General features: G+C 39.7%; 1 protein-coding gene across 1 annotated transcript in view; it reads left to right on the top strand.

Annotated features, from left to right (window-relative positions):
- Nucleotides 1-15,274, top strand: part of HOMER1 (homer scaffold protein 1) — a 92,369-nt gene that overhangs the window by 53,349 nt on the left and 23,746 nt on the right. The window contains exon 6 of the mRNA XM_054185518.1: nucleotides 14,985-15,141. Within this exon, the coding sequence (XP_054041493.1) occupies nucleotides 14,985-15,141 (157 nt within the window). The remainder of the gene's footprint in view (nucleotides 1-14,984; nucleotides 15,142-15,274) is intronic.

Here is a 15,274-nt window from a genome sequence, read left to right as displayed (position 1 = left end):
GCAGGGCCAAACCCAGTGGAGTAATTGAGGGAAGTATTTTTAAAATGGGGGAAAAATAAAAAAAGAAAAAAGTGCATAACTGAGTACATTTTAGTAAGGGTGTAGCTCCATTAAATGCATCTGCATGATACCAGTTTAATCCTCTTACTGATACCAACAAGTTACTCTGCCTTCTGTGTTATCTCAGGTGTAGTGGTGAATCATGAGAGACATGGACTTCCCCTGTGAGAAGCTGCATATATATATATACACATAGATATCTACTTCTGAAATCTTATATATGCTGTCTGCTTATGGTTTCACTGCTTCTGGAAGGCCTGATGATAAACACACAACTATGATGACAATGTTAATGACTGAACAACTACTATTCTTGGAACAGTGTAGAACTCATTTTCCTCAAACTTCCAAGCAGAATATAAATAAACATACCTCTATCCTTTAACAGCTCACCTTGGAGATTTAATGATTAATTTGCTTTATGGATTTTTGTATTCCCTTTAGTTTTTTCTGTATTACTCCCTTCTTAAGTGCCCCATGTCCTTGGAGAAGATGTACACTCTGGAAACAGAAGTCAGTCTGGCTAGCACCACCTTCTGCAGGTGTTTAAGCTTGAAAGCCTGTCACTCATTTTATTCCTCCTGTCATTTACAAGGATACTATTAGATATGGGGCATGGGAATTTACATTACATCTGTCTTGGTGAATTATTATTTGTGGATTCACCTAAAATGCACTACAGGGATGAGTTTTGCCATTTATAAAGTGCTTAGATGGTGTTAATGAAGCCCATATGGACTTAAAAATTAGCTAATTTTTGATCAATTAGATAACTTTCTCCTAGGGGATTGGCCATGAAAGTCAGAGCCAATGATAGCTGGCAACAAATTTTTAAGTTACAGATTCTTTTGCTCTTGAAGATATGAGATAGATGTGTTGCTGTGCCAAATTCTGCTTGGGTTAAAAGGAAGCAGAGATGGAGCGTGAGTTTAGGAGGTGGCTGCAGCTCCTGTTCCTTTGCTACCTCTCTGATACTGTAGTTAAAGCTTCGGAATTAGCAACTGTAATTAGCAACTGTACCTTGAGCAGCTGGTGTGGGCTTCTCCAGTGGTCACACAGAAAGGAGGATTGGGTAGAGCTGCGTGAATGCTTCTGTTCCCTGGAATATTGAATCCCAGCCACATGCGGCTGAGGAACTAACTGTGCTCTGTCTGTTGACTTCTCGAGTTCAGAGCCGACATACAGTTGTCTGCATGGTGCAAGGAAATCATGGGGAACTTGATGAAGCCACTTGCTGGTCTCACATATTTATTGATAGGATTCAGCCAAAGGGATTACCTCTGCCTGCTTCTTGAAGGAATGCAAATTAAAAGCTGAAGTTTGACAAAGCAGAGAAAAAATGTTCAGAAAATTCTCTATATTAAAAATACATAGCATGAGTAGTAACAGCATATTTTTTTAAAGAATTGTTTCATATTTAAATAAATCCCTTATACAAAAGTAGCTTTCATCAATTTTTTTTTTCTAGAATTTATCTGGAATAGAGCTGACTGAAATTCATAAGCTCTGTATGCTTTCAGGGATCATTTTGCATCCCTGCAAGAGATGTAGGACCAAGGGCCAGAAGCTCTTAATTTTCACATGAAGTAAAAAACTTAGTTTCAAGTTTAATCCAAAATATCCGTGCCATTTTACTGCTATGATACTCTTTGGTGTGTGTCATTTTTGTGTGTCATTTTTGTCAGATGGACTAAGATTGCTAAAGATTTCTCCCTTACTTAGAGGTAGGCTTTACAAGTAAACCCAGTTAAAGTAGTAGTTCCTTTGGAGAACGCTGTGGCCTGGATCCTCTGGGGGAGAACCAGCAAATCCTGACACTTTCACGTGACACTGAGGTCAAAAAATTACGCCTGAGATGCTTCCTTAGTGCCTGGTGCGTTTCCTCCTAGATAAGTATCTTAAGACCAGTCAGACGAAGTGCCATCTCGCAATACTTGACCTCTCTTAGTTTTTAAACATCTAAACCTGAGGAAGATGGGTTTCAGCCACTAAGCTCTCTTTACCAGGTCCAGCCTTTTCTCCTGCCAATATTATGATCCAGAGTTGTGCTTGCTGTTTTCTGTGGAGGCAAGACAGTGTCGTGTTCCCCGGCGTTGCTGTCACCGTGCTGTAGCTCCTTGGTGGGCTCTTTCATGCACCCTCCCTACTCTCCAGGTCAGATCTCCTGTCCAGATAATGTAAGCCCCTGGAAGACTAGAGTCAAAGCTCATTGATCAAGTAAAAGTCCAAAGTTGCTCTATTATAAGCCATTTCAGAATGTGTCTGAATGTGCGAATGGTATTCGGGCTCCACCTGGACAAGTAGTGTTACTGAACATAATTGTGTTGTGTTGATTATTTTCCATCACATTGCGGTAGGCAGACCCCTTGCAGTGGAACTTCAATAGCATCAGCCTACTTCCTGCAGACACTGGTAAAGGTTAGGGGCAGGCACATATAAACACAGAAGTTGAATATTTTGTCTGTCAAAAAATGAAGCACGTAATACATTCTCTTCTTGAGGTAAGAGTTAGCCTGAAGAATAAAATGGGGACTACAGCTAAATGGAGATCGTAATTTCCTGTAGTTTTCCATCAGCTTTATGCTTTAGGGAAGCTTTCTGTACCTAAAGAGTCACATCTTCTGAGTTCCTTTAGTATCACTGTAGATGCCAGTGGCATTTTGTCGTACAGGCAGGAAGTGGTTTGTGTTGATCAGTGTTCTGAACATATAGCAGGGGGCTCTGCTGAGATGAATTTAAGTTGCTGAATAGCACTTTGGTGAGATGTGGACGACTGGCAATTCATAAGCATCATCAGCATATTTCACAGTGACACCAAACAGCCATCAAGTTTTGTCTGTAATGAATTGAGTTGGCACAAACTAGCAATGAACTAAGATATCAGAGGGGGTTTTTTTAATCAGCTCTTAAGCCATTTGGCAAATGAAGGAAGCTGGAGCTGGGCGAAGGTGCTGAAATAAAATGTCCAGGGTGTCTAGGACTCTGTTTTCTTAAGTACACAGTAATAAAACATTACGTGTGGTCCATTTGTTGTGATGAACTTCCATTGTATGTTGTTGCCTTTGCAGATTTTACTCCGTGGCACTGTGGGGTAATGATGTTCTCTCTTCCTTTCATGAAACACAAAGGGTTTGGTTTCGAAATTAAAGTTAGAATAGTGAAAACTGTTCTTCCGGGAGACTGCAACCACAAAGGCAATTAAGAAGTAATTTTATTTAAACAACATGGCTCAGACAAAACAAAGAAGCCAAACCAAACCAAAACCCTAAAACTGGATTGACTGAATTGTAGTAAGTTATCCAAATCTGTAGTTGGATAACAAAATAGAAAAATAGAAAAATAAAAGGTTTTTTTCCCCTCACTGTAGTGAAAATAGGTGTGAAAATAAGATATGGGCTTGCTGTTTGAAGCCAAATGCTTTTTCATGCAGGCAATACATTCAGATTAAGCTGGTCTGAATTTTAAGAGGATAGCTAAAATAGTTTCCTACGTGCCCGACGTGTGATCTAACTGATCACAGTGTATGACTGCGACTTACCTGTTCACTTTATTTAGGAAATACTCTGAAATTTAAAACTGATGTAATTACCTGACAACGCTGATTGTGTAGCACCTTCTTTCTACACTCTCCAGAGATTTTAGCGTTCTTGTTTAATTCTATTTTAGCACTTCAGGGATCATTTGTGCTGGGCTTACGTTCAGCACAGCAGGAGGCTCAGGAAGGCTGGCTTTTAAACATCTTCACATCATGCTGTTTGCCATGCCCTTTTCCTAGTCAGTGGGCCTTATCAGGGAAAGTGAAATAGAGCTTGTAATATTAGAAAAAAACATGCCGAAGCAGTGTTTTGGGCATCAGCATAGCCTCGTGAAGGGGCGGGGGCCCAGCATCTGTTCTGCTGTTTGTGAATTTCCAACTAGCAAAACTTATGTGCAGCTTCATATTGGGGGCACCCCTGTTGGGTTTGTGACGAGTTAAGTAGGATGGGGCTTCTTTGAAACTGTTATGTCAATTAAGTGTTAAATTGGGAAGAAAACATCTATAAATTACTATATTTCTGACTTCTGTCTGAGTTTTTGAGCCAAATCATCTGAGCTATGCATTATTCTGAAGAGAAGCTGAAGGAAAGCCTAGTTTAGACTGAGTAAATAAGAAGTAGGAACTATCAGTGAATTAAGCAAGGTAAGGTTTTTTCTTAAAAACTGGGATTTTTTACAATAGGGGAGAGAGAGAAACTTATATAGGGATGACTTCTGAATGAATGTTAGCATGTAGTTCACAGAAAAAGTACCACTATCAGAGACTTCCCATGTATTAAATTTAATCTTTTTTCATCCATTTAATCTTTCTTTAGTAAATTTGATTTTACGTCCAACATAGTGCAAGAAATTTAGTCTTTTCTTGGATTCAGATTTGATTTAAACAAGGCAAATTTAATATTTCCATTCTGTTAAAAAGCTGGGATGGAAAAAAAACGGGAGTTGCTGTATCCACTTACAAGTGTTGCAACTCACTCAGAAGTTGTTCCATTCAAACCTGTGCAGTCAATAAATGTTTTACTGTGTTCATATAGTTCATGTGACTTACTGCTTGTTCTTCAAAATACTTCTGACAGCTCCACAGTAGGTTTGGTTTGGCCTTTATATATAGGCTATTGACTCTTAAGTAATTGTACGGCTATCACAGGAGAGAAATGAAACTTAATTAAATTTCCCATGCTCTCACATAGCTTCTGTTCCCTTAATGGAATAAAATTACTTTGTTGTCAGCATGTAAACTGACAGTTCATCTCCTGTGCTAACTGTACCATTAATGCGTGTCGTTGTATTTACTGGGATAAGCAAACTGGCAATTGTAGTGCAAAAATGAATTGCACCAGTAGTTACTATTTGATGTTCTAAGATAACCTAATGCACTAACTGGGTGGAGGCCAAATACTCGTAATTCAGAATCTTTATGCAACTGCCCGATCACATATAAGTATTTCTGTAGGTCATTCTATAGAACGTGTTCCTGGCGCTGGTAGTGGAGTAGTGAGGCCCTGCGGCTGCAATGGTTCTTCCGCTGAGCGCGGTGTTTGCTATGAAAGTAAGACAGGAACCGGCATTAGGGGGTCTTAAAGGCTGGGCTAGCCCATGGTGCCACTAACAGGAGGCTCAACTGAGCTCTAAAATCGGCACTTGCAAATCTTGCATGTTCAGCCACTCATAACAGCCGCTGTCTTCGGCAGGGGCACACACGCTCCAGTAAAGGCTGTGGCAGTACCTGGAAAGGCAGGCACAGGCTTGTGCTGAGGATCTCCACCCCTCATGTGTGGTGTGTGTTGGATTTACGGGGCAGGTAGAGGTCCCTTTAGCCTCCTCACTGCTTTACGTGTGGCCGCAATTGCTCAGGGCATAGCTCTGCTGTTGCAAAGCTGAGCATCCCTGCTGAGCTCCGTAGAATCGACCTGTAGTTGGGATTTGTGGGCCATGTCTGTACGGCTGAATAAAATGGGCCTTGGCACTGAGGGCTGTGGGACATTTCCATAGGCTACAGCAATGATGCGGGATCTCTCCTGCACCCGTGCAGTGTCCTTGAGGTTGTAAGACACAGTTCCTGTTCTGTATGGAGTCCTTTTCCAGTTCCACACGCCCGCAGTGGTCTGAGGGCTGCATTGCCACTCACGAGAGGGGTTTTCTCCTTGCACGGACTCTCTCAAAAGCACAGACCTGCAGTGCATGCCCAGAAGTGTTTCAGCTGGGGGTGGGAAGGTTGCAGGTCACGAGATAAAGCCTCGGAAGACCGCAGAGGTGGAAGGGTGCTAAACCTTACAACATGCAGACTGTGCTTGGGATCTGTCTGGACAGCCGGCACGGACCGTGGCAGTTTGTGGAGAGTGTGAACTCCCCAGTCCGTGCGACCTTCAGAAGATGGGGGCTTTTTGGCCCCGTTTTACTTAGTGGTCACTGGGAAAAGAGTTGTCCCTTGTCCTAACTACCACAGCACTTCTAGGTGGAGCTGGTTCTCACGCTCACCGAGGTGTAACAGAGAGCACAGTTTGGTGAAACTCCTACAATCAGAACAGCACTCAATAAATGAGAGCCAGGCAGGAGAAGTGTAGGGTAGTCAAATACTCCCTTCTGTTGCACTGCTGACAGTGCGGATTGGTTCAGTGCACACACAAATTGTTGTTATAGGCAGGGTTTTTGAAAGAAACAGAGGGTTTTGTCTAGCCAGGGGCCTCAGCAAAATTAGTCCATACTAATTCAAAGTGTGAATTTCCAGTTAAACTGCGTTAAATTCTTGTGTGTATAAATGAGTTCCAGAATGAAAGTGGTTGTAATTCAGATCATTTTAGTGTCAGGGTCACCATGTCCTGGTATCTGACTTGCCAGTAACCACATCATCTAATCGCTTTTATAAAGTGATTAAGTGCCATAGGACCCCAAGTCAATTTGACTTTCTTCACAGCCAAATACCTAGTGATTTTAGAAAATGAGACGTAAGTTCCTAAATAACTTATGTGGCTTTTGAAAATGTAGTTTTGATGGAATATTTGAAGTATTCAGCGCCATAGCAACAGCAAGGAATTACGCCTAGTGTTTAAAACACTAAAAAAACTTGCTGGGTATCAGTTGTGAAAAATATGAGTTATATTACAGGTGCAAAAATAAACTACTTTCAATGATACGAAAAAGCAATTTCAGTAAAGGAATAAGGGCAAATTTTTTTTACTTTTTCAGAGTGATAGAATTTTAGGTTTGCAAGGTCTCACAGGCATGAGAATAAAATACTTGCAGTGATACTGGTAAGCAATTTCAGTAGGGGAGCAAGGGCAAATATTTTTTAATTTTTCAGAGTATGTGATAAATGTTACGTCTGCAAGGTTTTAATGTTTAGTGCAAAAAACCCTAGAAATTAATTAGCTATGCTTGCTCTTGAAAAGGGCTACACGTTGTAAGACAGACTTACTGATTTTGGTTTATGCTTTATGGCCTTCATGAAGAGATAACATAGTCTCTCTTTACTGTATAGAATTAAATGGCTAAGACAAAAATGAGATCTTTCTAAGAGAATAAAATTAAAATAAAAGTTGAGCCTCTTCAGAGAAATTAGGGATTTTCTTAGTGCTACTGTGATGATTCAGGTTAAATACAAGTCTTGCGTTGTGATACAGTGTACAAAAGATATACATAAAACTTATTAACAGTGTAAGTTTAATCAGAAACAAAACTTAAATGTCATCTATGCAAATACATTCAGCAAACACTACAAGACAGTACAAGAAGCTTGGAAACTTCATTGTTTTTTGTGGAGAAGAGTGACTCTTCTCTTTGTCCCCCACTTTAACTTGGATCTAACTTGGATCTAAGTCCCTGACTGATAAGTATCATAGCTGAAGTATTAGTTTTGTGTTAATATCTAGTATTCAACATCCCACGGAGTGCCTTTCAGGAGCTTTTCTGTTGCTGTTGTCTCTTCATGTTTCAATAAGCACTATACTTATTTTTTTTCTCTGGCTTTGATGTCTTCTGCAGGAATACTGTGCTGGGTTACCATAGAGAATATTTCTGTGAATTCTTTCTGCCTTAAAAAGAATTTACTATCCAGTCTATTCCTCAGTGATAAGCTTCCATGTTGAAAGGCAATCTGTGTTGTGGTGGTTTCTATGGGCCCTGTGGTGAATGCAGGCTGTATTACAAAATACAGAACATGGATTTATGTGGTGGATCTAAATAGGGTATAGCCACAATTTGTGTTGCCTAGTGATCTGCTATATAGTGGAGTCTGTAGCGTTATTCAGCCTCTTTGGTCATCTTCACCCATCAAGTCTGCAAAGATATTGACCCTTCCCCAGTGAGCTGATAAAGCATAGCACAAGAGACGCCTAAGAGCAGGACTGCCTGTAACAGAACTGGAAAGGCTGTTCTTCTGTCTGTGGTCAAACGGAAAGGCTAAACGAAAGTGAAAGATCGTGTATGAAACACCTTGAAAAAGAAATCTGTAATAGCTTCCTAAGCATCCCTCTGCCCAAATTTACAGAAAAAGCTTCTGCATGTCGCTCTTCCACACTGGCACAGAAATTGGGAGTTCAAGTGTATTGTGGCTCCGAGTTGAGCAAAGGGGTGTGCAAAATAAAACAAAACAAAACAAAACAATATACCCTGGAGTGGGATAAACCTTCAACATTTGTAGAGAATGACAGACTCTCAGAAAAGTCATACTGTCACCTGCTGATTTCAGCCATTTGGCTGCCTGTCTCACTTTCCAGTAGGTGCGTGTGGCTTTGTTATTAGTTACCTCACTTAAAGTACGATGTGCTTCCAGGGCCTCCGTCATCTTTCTTGCTGCGATCGAATTTGTCATTTAGCCAATCTAAAGAGCTGATTCACAGCTATGTTTCCCTGGTTTTGTGCTGATGTAACTCCATTGAGATCATGTAGATATTCCTTATCCCAAAGGGAAGAACAGCTCTTTCATGCTCCGTTAATGTTCCTACTTCTCTCCCCAGGGGAGCTATCCTCCTTTGCTAAAAATTCTTTTGAATACTCTAATTAAGGATAAGGATCTCTTTGAATATTAATTAGTTTTTCATTGGCCTCACTCAAAATATTTAACTCGAAGTAATTTTCTGGTAATTATGTCTTGATTATAACTTTGAGAGGATTTACCCTTGTTTAATAAATTCCAGTTTATCAAATAAGACTTCCTGTTGTATGTGTCCAGTTAATCACAACTACTGATATGATAAGACAGTAAGCAGTCACTGTGAAGAGGCAATTTTGTTTTGTTTCTTAAGTTTTCTTCTTACAAAAGCTGTCAGTCTTACTGTAGCTTTCTCTCTTTTCGTGGCATTTAATTATTTAACTATACTGTAGGTGACTGTCCCTCATGCACATAGGTTTGGAGTCTTTTGAGTGGCTGACTCTACTGGGCCTGTACCAGCAGACAGCTTTGTACCAAGACTAAAATGGCAGAACAACTCAAAATTTTTCTTTCTTGCCTATTCTGGGAATGGTGAGATAGGACCTGATCTGCTCCACTGCTCTTTCTTCAACTTCCTCCTCATTCTAGGATCCCCAGTTTAGGTATAATTAAATAAATGACCCAACCCCTTTCTCTTTCCAGTTGTGCTTTGAATGCTAAAGAGAGAGGGAGAAATTTCCATATCATCACTGAGGGCATATGGTACTTTGGATTAGCAGCAGGACAAACTCTAAAGCCATCATGTTTAAATCCTTCCTGTCATGAAATAATTTTACACATTTAGTAGATGGCCACAGAAGATGCCGTTTGAAACCTGTCACAAGGGGTGACATTCCCAAAATGCCTGTTTAAAATTTCTTCTGAATCAGGACATGAAGTGAGGAGCTTCAGCTCCTGTTCTCAGCTTAGCATGAATGAGAGGAGGATTCTTGTGAGCTTTTAGGAATACCTTGAGGGACGCTGCACTCGGTAGGCAATAGCAAGCGCAGCCCGTTGCAGAGATCTCACCTTTCCAGCCTGGGACCGTAGTGTTATCTGTAGCTTTTTTCATATGGGGGATTTCATAAGGACCTTGTGCAGAATTCCTTCCCAAACGCACCAGGGAGTTTTACATAAACCCAGACACTTGTCCTACACTTCCAAAGAGAAGAAGCTACACTACTCGAGTTCACTAGAGCTCTCAGATACTACTGTAGCAGAAACAAATCATTCACAATCCCCCTTTGCTTCCTTAAGCTTGAAGAGCTGCTCCGTAAGGCTCACCAGCAAGGCTGTCAGAAAGGATCACCCCTTGCTGCCAGCACATCTAATGCATTGCCACCAGCTGGTTGACATACCTCTCCCTCTGATCGGTAGTGCTCACTCCACCAGGCTCTTGGGCTGCTTCCAACACATGCCACTATTTATAATCTGGGCAGCAGCTACAGGGACTCTGCTCTGTTCATATTTGTCAAGTCTTGTGGATTCAGTTACTACACCAGATGCCAAATTTTGTAGTGAGAGTACTCCATTCTCTACTCAGCTGAATTCTTCCTCGTTTCTGTTACCCCAAGGCAGCGCTCCTCACCATACACCTGCAGTGCAGATCACAGTGACACCTGAATAAAAGAATTTACGTGCTTTTGAGTAACTGTAGATCTTTGAAACCATGACTACGCTATAGTAAGACATCCAATTTTTAAATTAATTCATTTTATGCAATGAATCCAATATTAAAACCCATAAAATATTAATAAAGCAGAATTCTGCACACATTTTATTTCTGTAAATCCGAAATAAAGCTTAAACCATGTTTTATAGTGTTGGTATTGCGTACAACTCAGCAAACAATGAATAAGCACTACTGATTCAAAAAGCAGAAAACATCCCTTGATTTGAACTGCTTTTGTTTCTTTGTTTCATGAAGGCATCTCTCTAAAATAACTTCACTCTGAATGCAACTCATTAATGTGTGCTCCCCGCCCCTTTGTAAGCCTTCTCCAACTGGCTAAATGTGGTGACTGGAGCTTTTCGGATTAATTTTCCTTAAGTGACCTACTTTGCAGAGAAAGATAATCATGCATTTATAGCCTCTGGCACTCTATTCAGGTCACAGATGGACAGATAGCAAAGCTATTCCTCAGCGACTTACTGGGGTTGTAACTAATCCCCAGTGAGAAGGGAGATCGGCCTATTGTTAATTGGTCAGAATGCCTAAAAGTATGAAAGATCATTGACTCCTACTTTAATTTTCAGGGGTTACCACAGTTAGGCTGTATGATACCAGCCAGCGGTAGTTCTAGGAGTGTTTTGTGGGACTGATCGAATTATTGGGCACTGTAGATATTAAATATCTGACTTTGAATCCTTTGCCTTGACGGTGGAGCACCACGTGGTGTTCCGACGGTGGACATGTCTGATGTTACACACATACCAAATACCGTGGCTGGCACCAAGGATTGAAGATTTGTGAGAGTTTTCACCTTGTGCTGACTAAGAAGTGCTTATGATCCCGTGAACAGTTATCATTGTAAAGATAATTTTCTGTGCAGTCCGACCCAAATCTCTGTTACAAAAGCATTCTTTTGTATAGCATGATCAGCTGAGCCAATAAAACTCTTATTATCCTTTAGAGGCCCATTTCCCCTCTTGTATTTGGCACCAATGTAGTGATGTATGCAAAACAGCGTCTTCTTTTACTTTCAGACGTTCAGAAGTTTCACAAGGTAAATGACCAGGCTTTATTCTCTGTTAGGATATTTTTAAAAGCTTGGTGGAGAATCAGGCAACAAGCCAGGGTGTTATGGATGTCTCTTTTTTTGAAGGACCGTCTTGAAATGTTGAGTGTGCCAGGCAGTCAGTGATGTTAATTCTGACAGGTCTGAAGAAGTAACCGTGAAAATTATGACACTGCCAGCAAGGGGATAGGTGGCTTTCAGAACAAAATAGAACATGTATGCAGGTTTAATTCTTGCACCACAGGACCACAAACATGTGCCCCAGTGTGTACGTACAGCTTTGCACCGCAGTGCAAAACTGGAGGGTGTTGTGGTTGGAGCTGCACTGCAGTTTGGATCACTTTGATCACTGAGTAAATTTTTGTATTTCATGTGCTTCCTAGAGCAAATAATCTCAGAACACATGAGGAATTATTTGGGTTTGTTGTAGATATTTACAATCGTTAAGACAACCTGACAGAGCTGTGTGTGTATTTCCTGTGACAGAATCTAACGCATTGAGGGCAAAATCAATTCCTTTTAGCAAAAAGCCTTTCAGACACAAATTAAGTAGAAGATTTTAGAGAGAAAAAGTATGTGCTGCCCTCCCATACCTGTCCTGAGGGACTCTAGTGCAGCTGTTCCACCATCAAACTTCTGGCCATGGGCTCTAGCAGTTGCTGGGAGCCCTTTGAATTTTCCATCTGTCCTTCAGCTTCTGGATCTATGTGTTCCCTTTCCCGCCTATTACCCCAGCATCTTCTCTTCCGAGGTAGAATTGTCATTGTGTCTGAACCTTATGTTTCTCAGCGATTCCTCTGGAAGTGTTGATAAATTTGAACCAATGTAGCTCTACTGATATAGGCGTCAATGCAGATACTCCAGTTTAAGAAAAGCCTCCTTCTTTTATCTGGTCCTAAAATAATTAATGTAAATCCAAATAAAACCAGTTTTAAGCAAAATAATCCGTAAAGCCTAATTATTTTTTTTGTCTTGTTTGTCAAGAAAGTATTTGAGAAAAGTCAATGAGCAGTGCCAGGATTTGTTACGGGCTATTTTAATCAAATTATGATTTTATGAAAGAGTATTCACATCTTTGGTTCTGTGTTTCCTGGTATGATATCCATCACATTGTTGTGTTTATGTCAGAGAATGTGGAGTTTTGTAAGAAGAAGCAGGATAAGTAAACAGTTGGGAAGTCATTGTGTACTATCAGGTACAAAACTAGACTAATTAAAGTAATATGCTTCTATTTTATGGAGCCATAGTACAGTCTGTAGAAGATAAAGTATAAATTCTTTGTAGGAAAAAACAGTATATGCTACAAACAAATAACATCTGCATTACAGTAGACATGTTCATGCCCTCTATGTAGATCTCTTAGGGATAAAAAGTATGATTGAAAAGTAATAGTGGTGCATTCCTGTCAAAAACAACCAATTTAAAAATAATCAGCTCTAAAGAAACCTTCTAGCTTTTGAACCAGGGTAGCTATAGCAGTAATAGAAAATACATGCTTCATATTTAGTGCTGACATTCCAGTATCCAAGCAATAACTTAGGAGCTCCTGACCGTTTTCTTGGCAGGGTGGTGAGGGCACCGGGCAAAGGTGAAGGTAAACGCCACGAATCCCCCTTGCATTTATTACTCAGCACTACCCGAGAGTCTGTCTTCTGGCATCTTCATGGCTTAGAAGTTTGCCTTGTGTGATTGTGGGTATACACACAAATACACATTTTTACGTAGGAAAAAAAAAATCCATTCACTTCCCTGTTTGCATATTAAATTAGAATATTAAGTGATCAAACAGTTCTTGTCCTGCAACTGTCCTGGATACAAAGCTTTTAATCTTCTGTGTTACGTCAATATAAAATCTTGTGTGTTTATTTCTTCTGTGGGGAAAGTTGAGTAGTATGGCACGTTTTGTAAACACGTATAGGTCTCACACACACACAATTTACTACTAATCCTGCCATAGCAGGGCCACTAAGTGGAACTACTCACTTGCATGGGATGGCTGGAATGGATATTTGTTTGCCAGATCAGCACACCAAAGAGGACTTACGAATATCATAACGAACTAGATTTTTTTAGCGTGTTTTTTACAGAAATTGTTGATCTGCTATGCTACTATAAGTGAAAAGTAAATCTGATTAGAGAAACAGAAGAGTAGACGTTACAGAAATTTGTTCTCATCTTCTTTAATATGTGAGTCAGTGTTCCCTGATGAAGTAGGATTGTCATTGTTTTAGTTTAGTCACTTAAGATTTTAAAATTTCCAGTGGTGAACTTCTAATTAGTTGAATAGATCATGAAATGCTAGAGCAGTTTGAAAAAACCCATATTCCTCTTCTGAAGGAACTTGTGTTCCTGTTCAAGGGGACGATGCAGCATATTGGGAAGGAAATGCTGGAGCGTGGAAGGCTCAGGCATCACGTTTTAGTCAAGCAGTAGATGTGATCTGAATTGGTAATGAATATTACTCGGTGGCCAGTTGATTTTGAACACTTAAAGAGCATTTATAAGAATCATAATGTTTTTGAAATAATGCTTTGGTGGAATAGGCTGTGCATATGTGTGAAGTGGAAAAAAGTAATTTGGTGGACAAAATGGTGGCAGAATGTTTCATTGTTCATATGCACAAAGTTCAAGTAAACCTGTAAACTTACATGCAAAATATCAATAATTTATAATGAGATTAAGCACATAAAATATATTTATTATAATAAATAATTAGATTATAATAATTCCTCATAATTCCCATAAACCTATGTACAAAATAGTTTTGGGCAGAGTAACAGATCTTTGGTTTTCAGTGATGCCTTTAATAGTAAGGTAATTAGACAAAGTTAATTATTTTCTATATGTATTTTCCATGTAGGTGTGCACCTCACATGCTGTTAGCATTATAGAAGTAAACATTAATGAGCTATTTGCATTCTAATACATTCACCTGATGTGTCTGATTTGTTTTTCCCTTGCATACTGGGTGCAAAGATAGGGTCTGTGGATGATGGCAAACTAATTACCTGTGACAATTAAAGCCCTGTGTTTGCTCAGAGAATAACTAAATTGTAGGCAACGATTGTTCCTCCATAGGCTACTTTGGTAAACCCCAACATTGGCTTCCTCTTTGCAATAAAGCAGTAATATCTCTATGCTCCTTGATCTTTAGTCTCTTTGCTGATATTACTGAGTAATAGTAGTATGGTGTTGAAATTCAAGATCTTTGAGTTTGCGAGTACAAATTAAATATGGTATTTGATAAAGAAAGTGTATTTCAGGGATAGAAGGCTTGCATTAAGACAACTAAGCTGTAGTTCCAAAGCACTGTATTAGCTCTCTCTAATCAAGTTAGTGACAAATCTTTTTCTACAATGCATTTCATAAAGTAGTAGATTAAAAAAGCACTTTCACTCAATAAGTATATATTAAAATAGAGACTAATCATATACGTGCTCTAGAATTACATGCTGTTGCTTTTGGGAAGCTGATGTGGATTTCATCATCCTTAGCATTTTATTTAAAAAAAAAACCAACCTGTTGAACTGGGAAGGTAGAGGTTGTTTTCCAGTAATGATATACCTGTATTTTCTGAATTTATGGTTTTGATGATTTGAGCATTTGGATTCTCATTTGGACATTCAGTGATAGGATTTTTGCGTAATTCTTTTTTTCCTGCATATTTTGAAAAAAAAAATTATAAGACATCTTAAGAAAAAAATAAAAAGGCTCTGACCGTTCTCGCTCTGTCTGTGCAGTTCGACAATCAGCAAGCATTGGGAGGCAGAACTGGCCACGCTGAAGGGTAATAACGCCAAGCTCACAGCAGCCCTGCTGGAGTCCACTGCCAATGTGAAACAATGGAAACAACAACTTGCTGCGTATCAGGAGGAAGCAGAACGTCTTCATAAGCGGGTAAGTCGAGGCAAATGGCCAGGATCCTTGAGGTGGAAGTACTGGTGACTGTATTTACTCATTTTCAAGAAAAACAAAGAAGTTTATTGTTGGGGCTTTAGGTTAGTCTTTGAGACAGAAATTAATGATTACT

The sequence above is a fragment of the Rissa tridactyla genome, chromosome Z (genome assembly GCF_028500815.1).
Source record: "Rissa tridactyla isolate bRisTri1 chromosome Z, bRisTri1.patW.cur.20221130, whole genome shotgun sequence".
NCBI lineage: Eukaryota > Metazoa > Chordata > Aves > Charadriiformes > Laridae > Rissa > Rissa tridactyla.
This window is presented reverse-complemented; position numbering and strand designations above follow the sequence as displayed.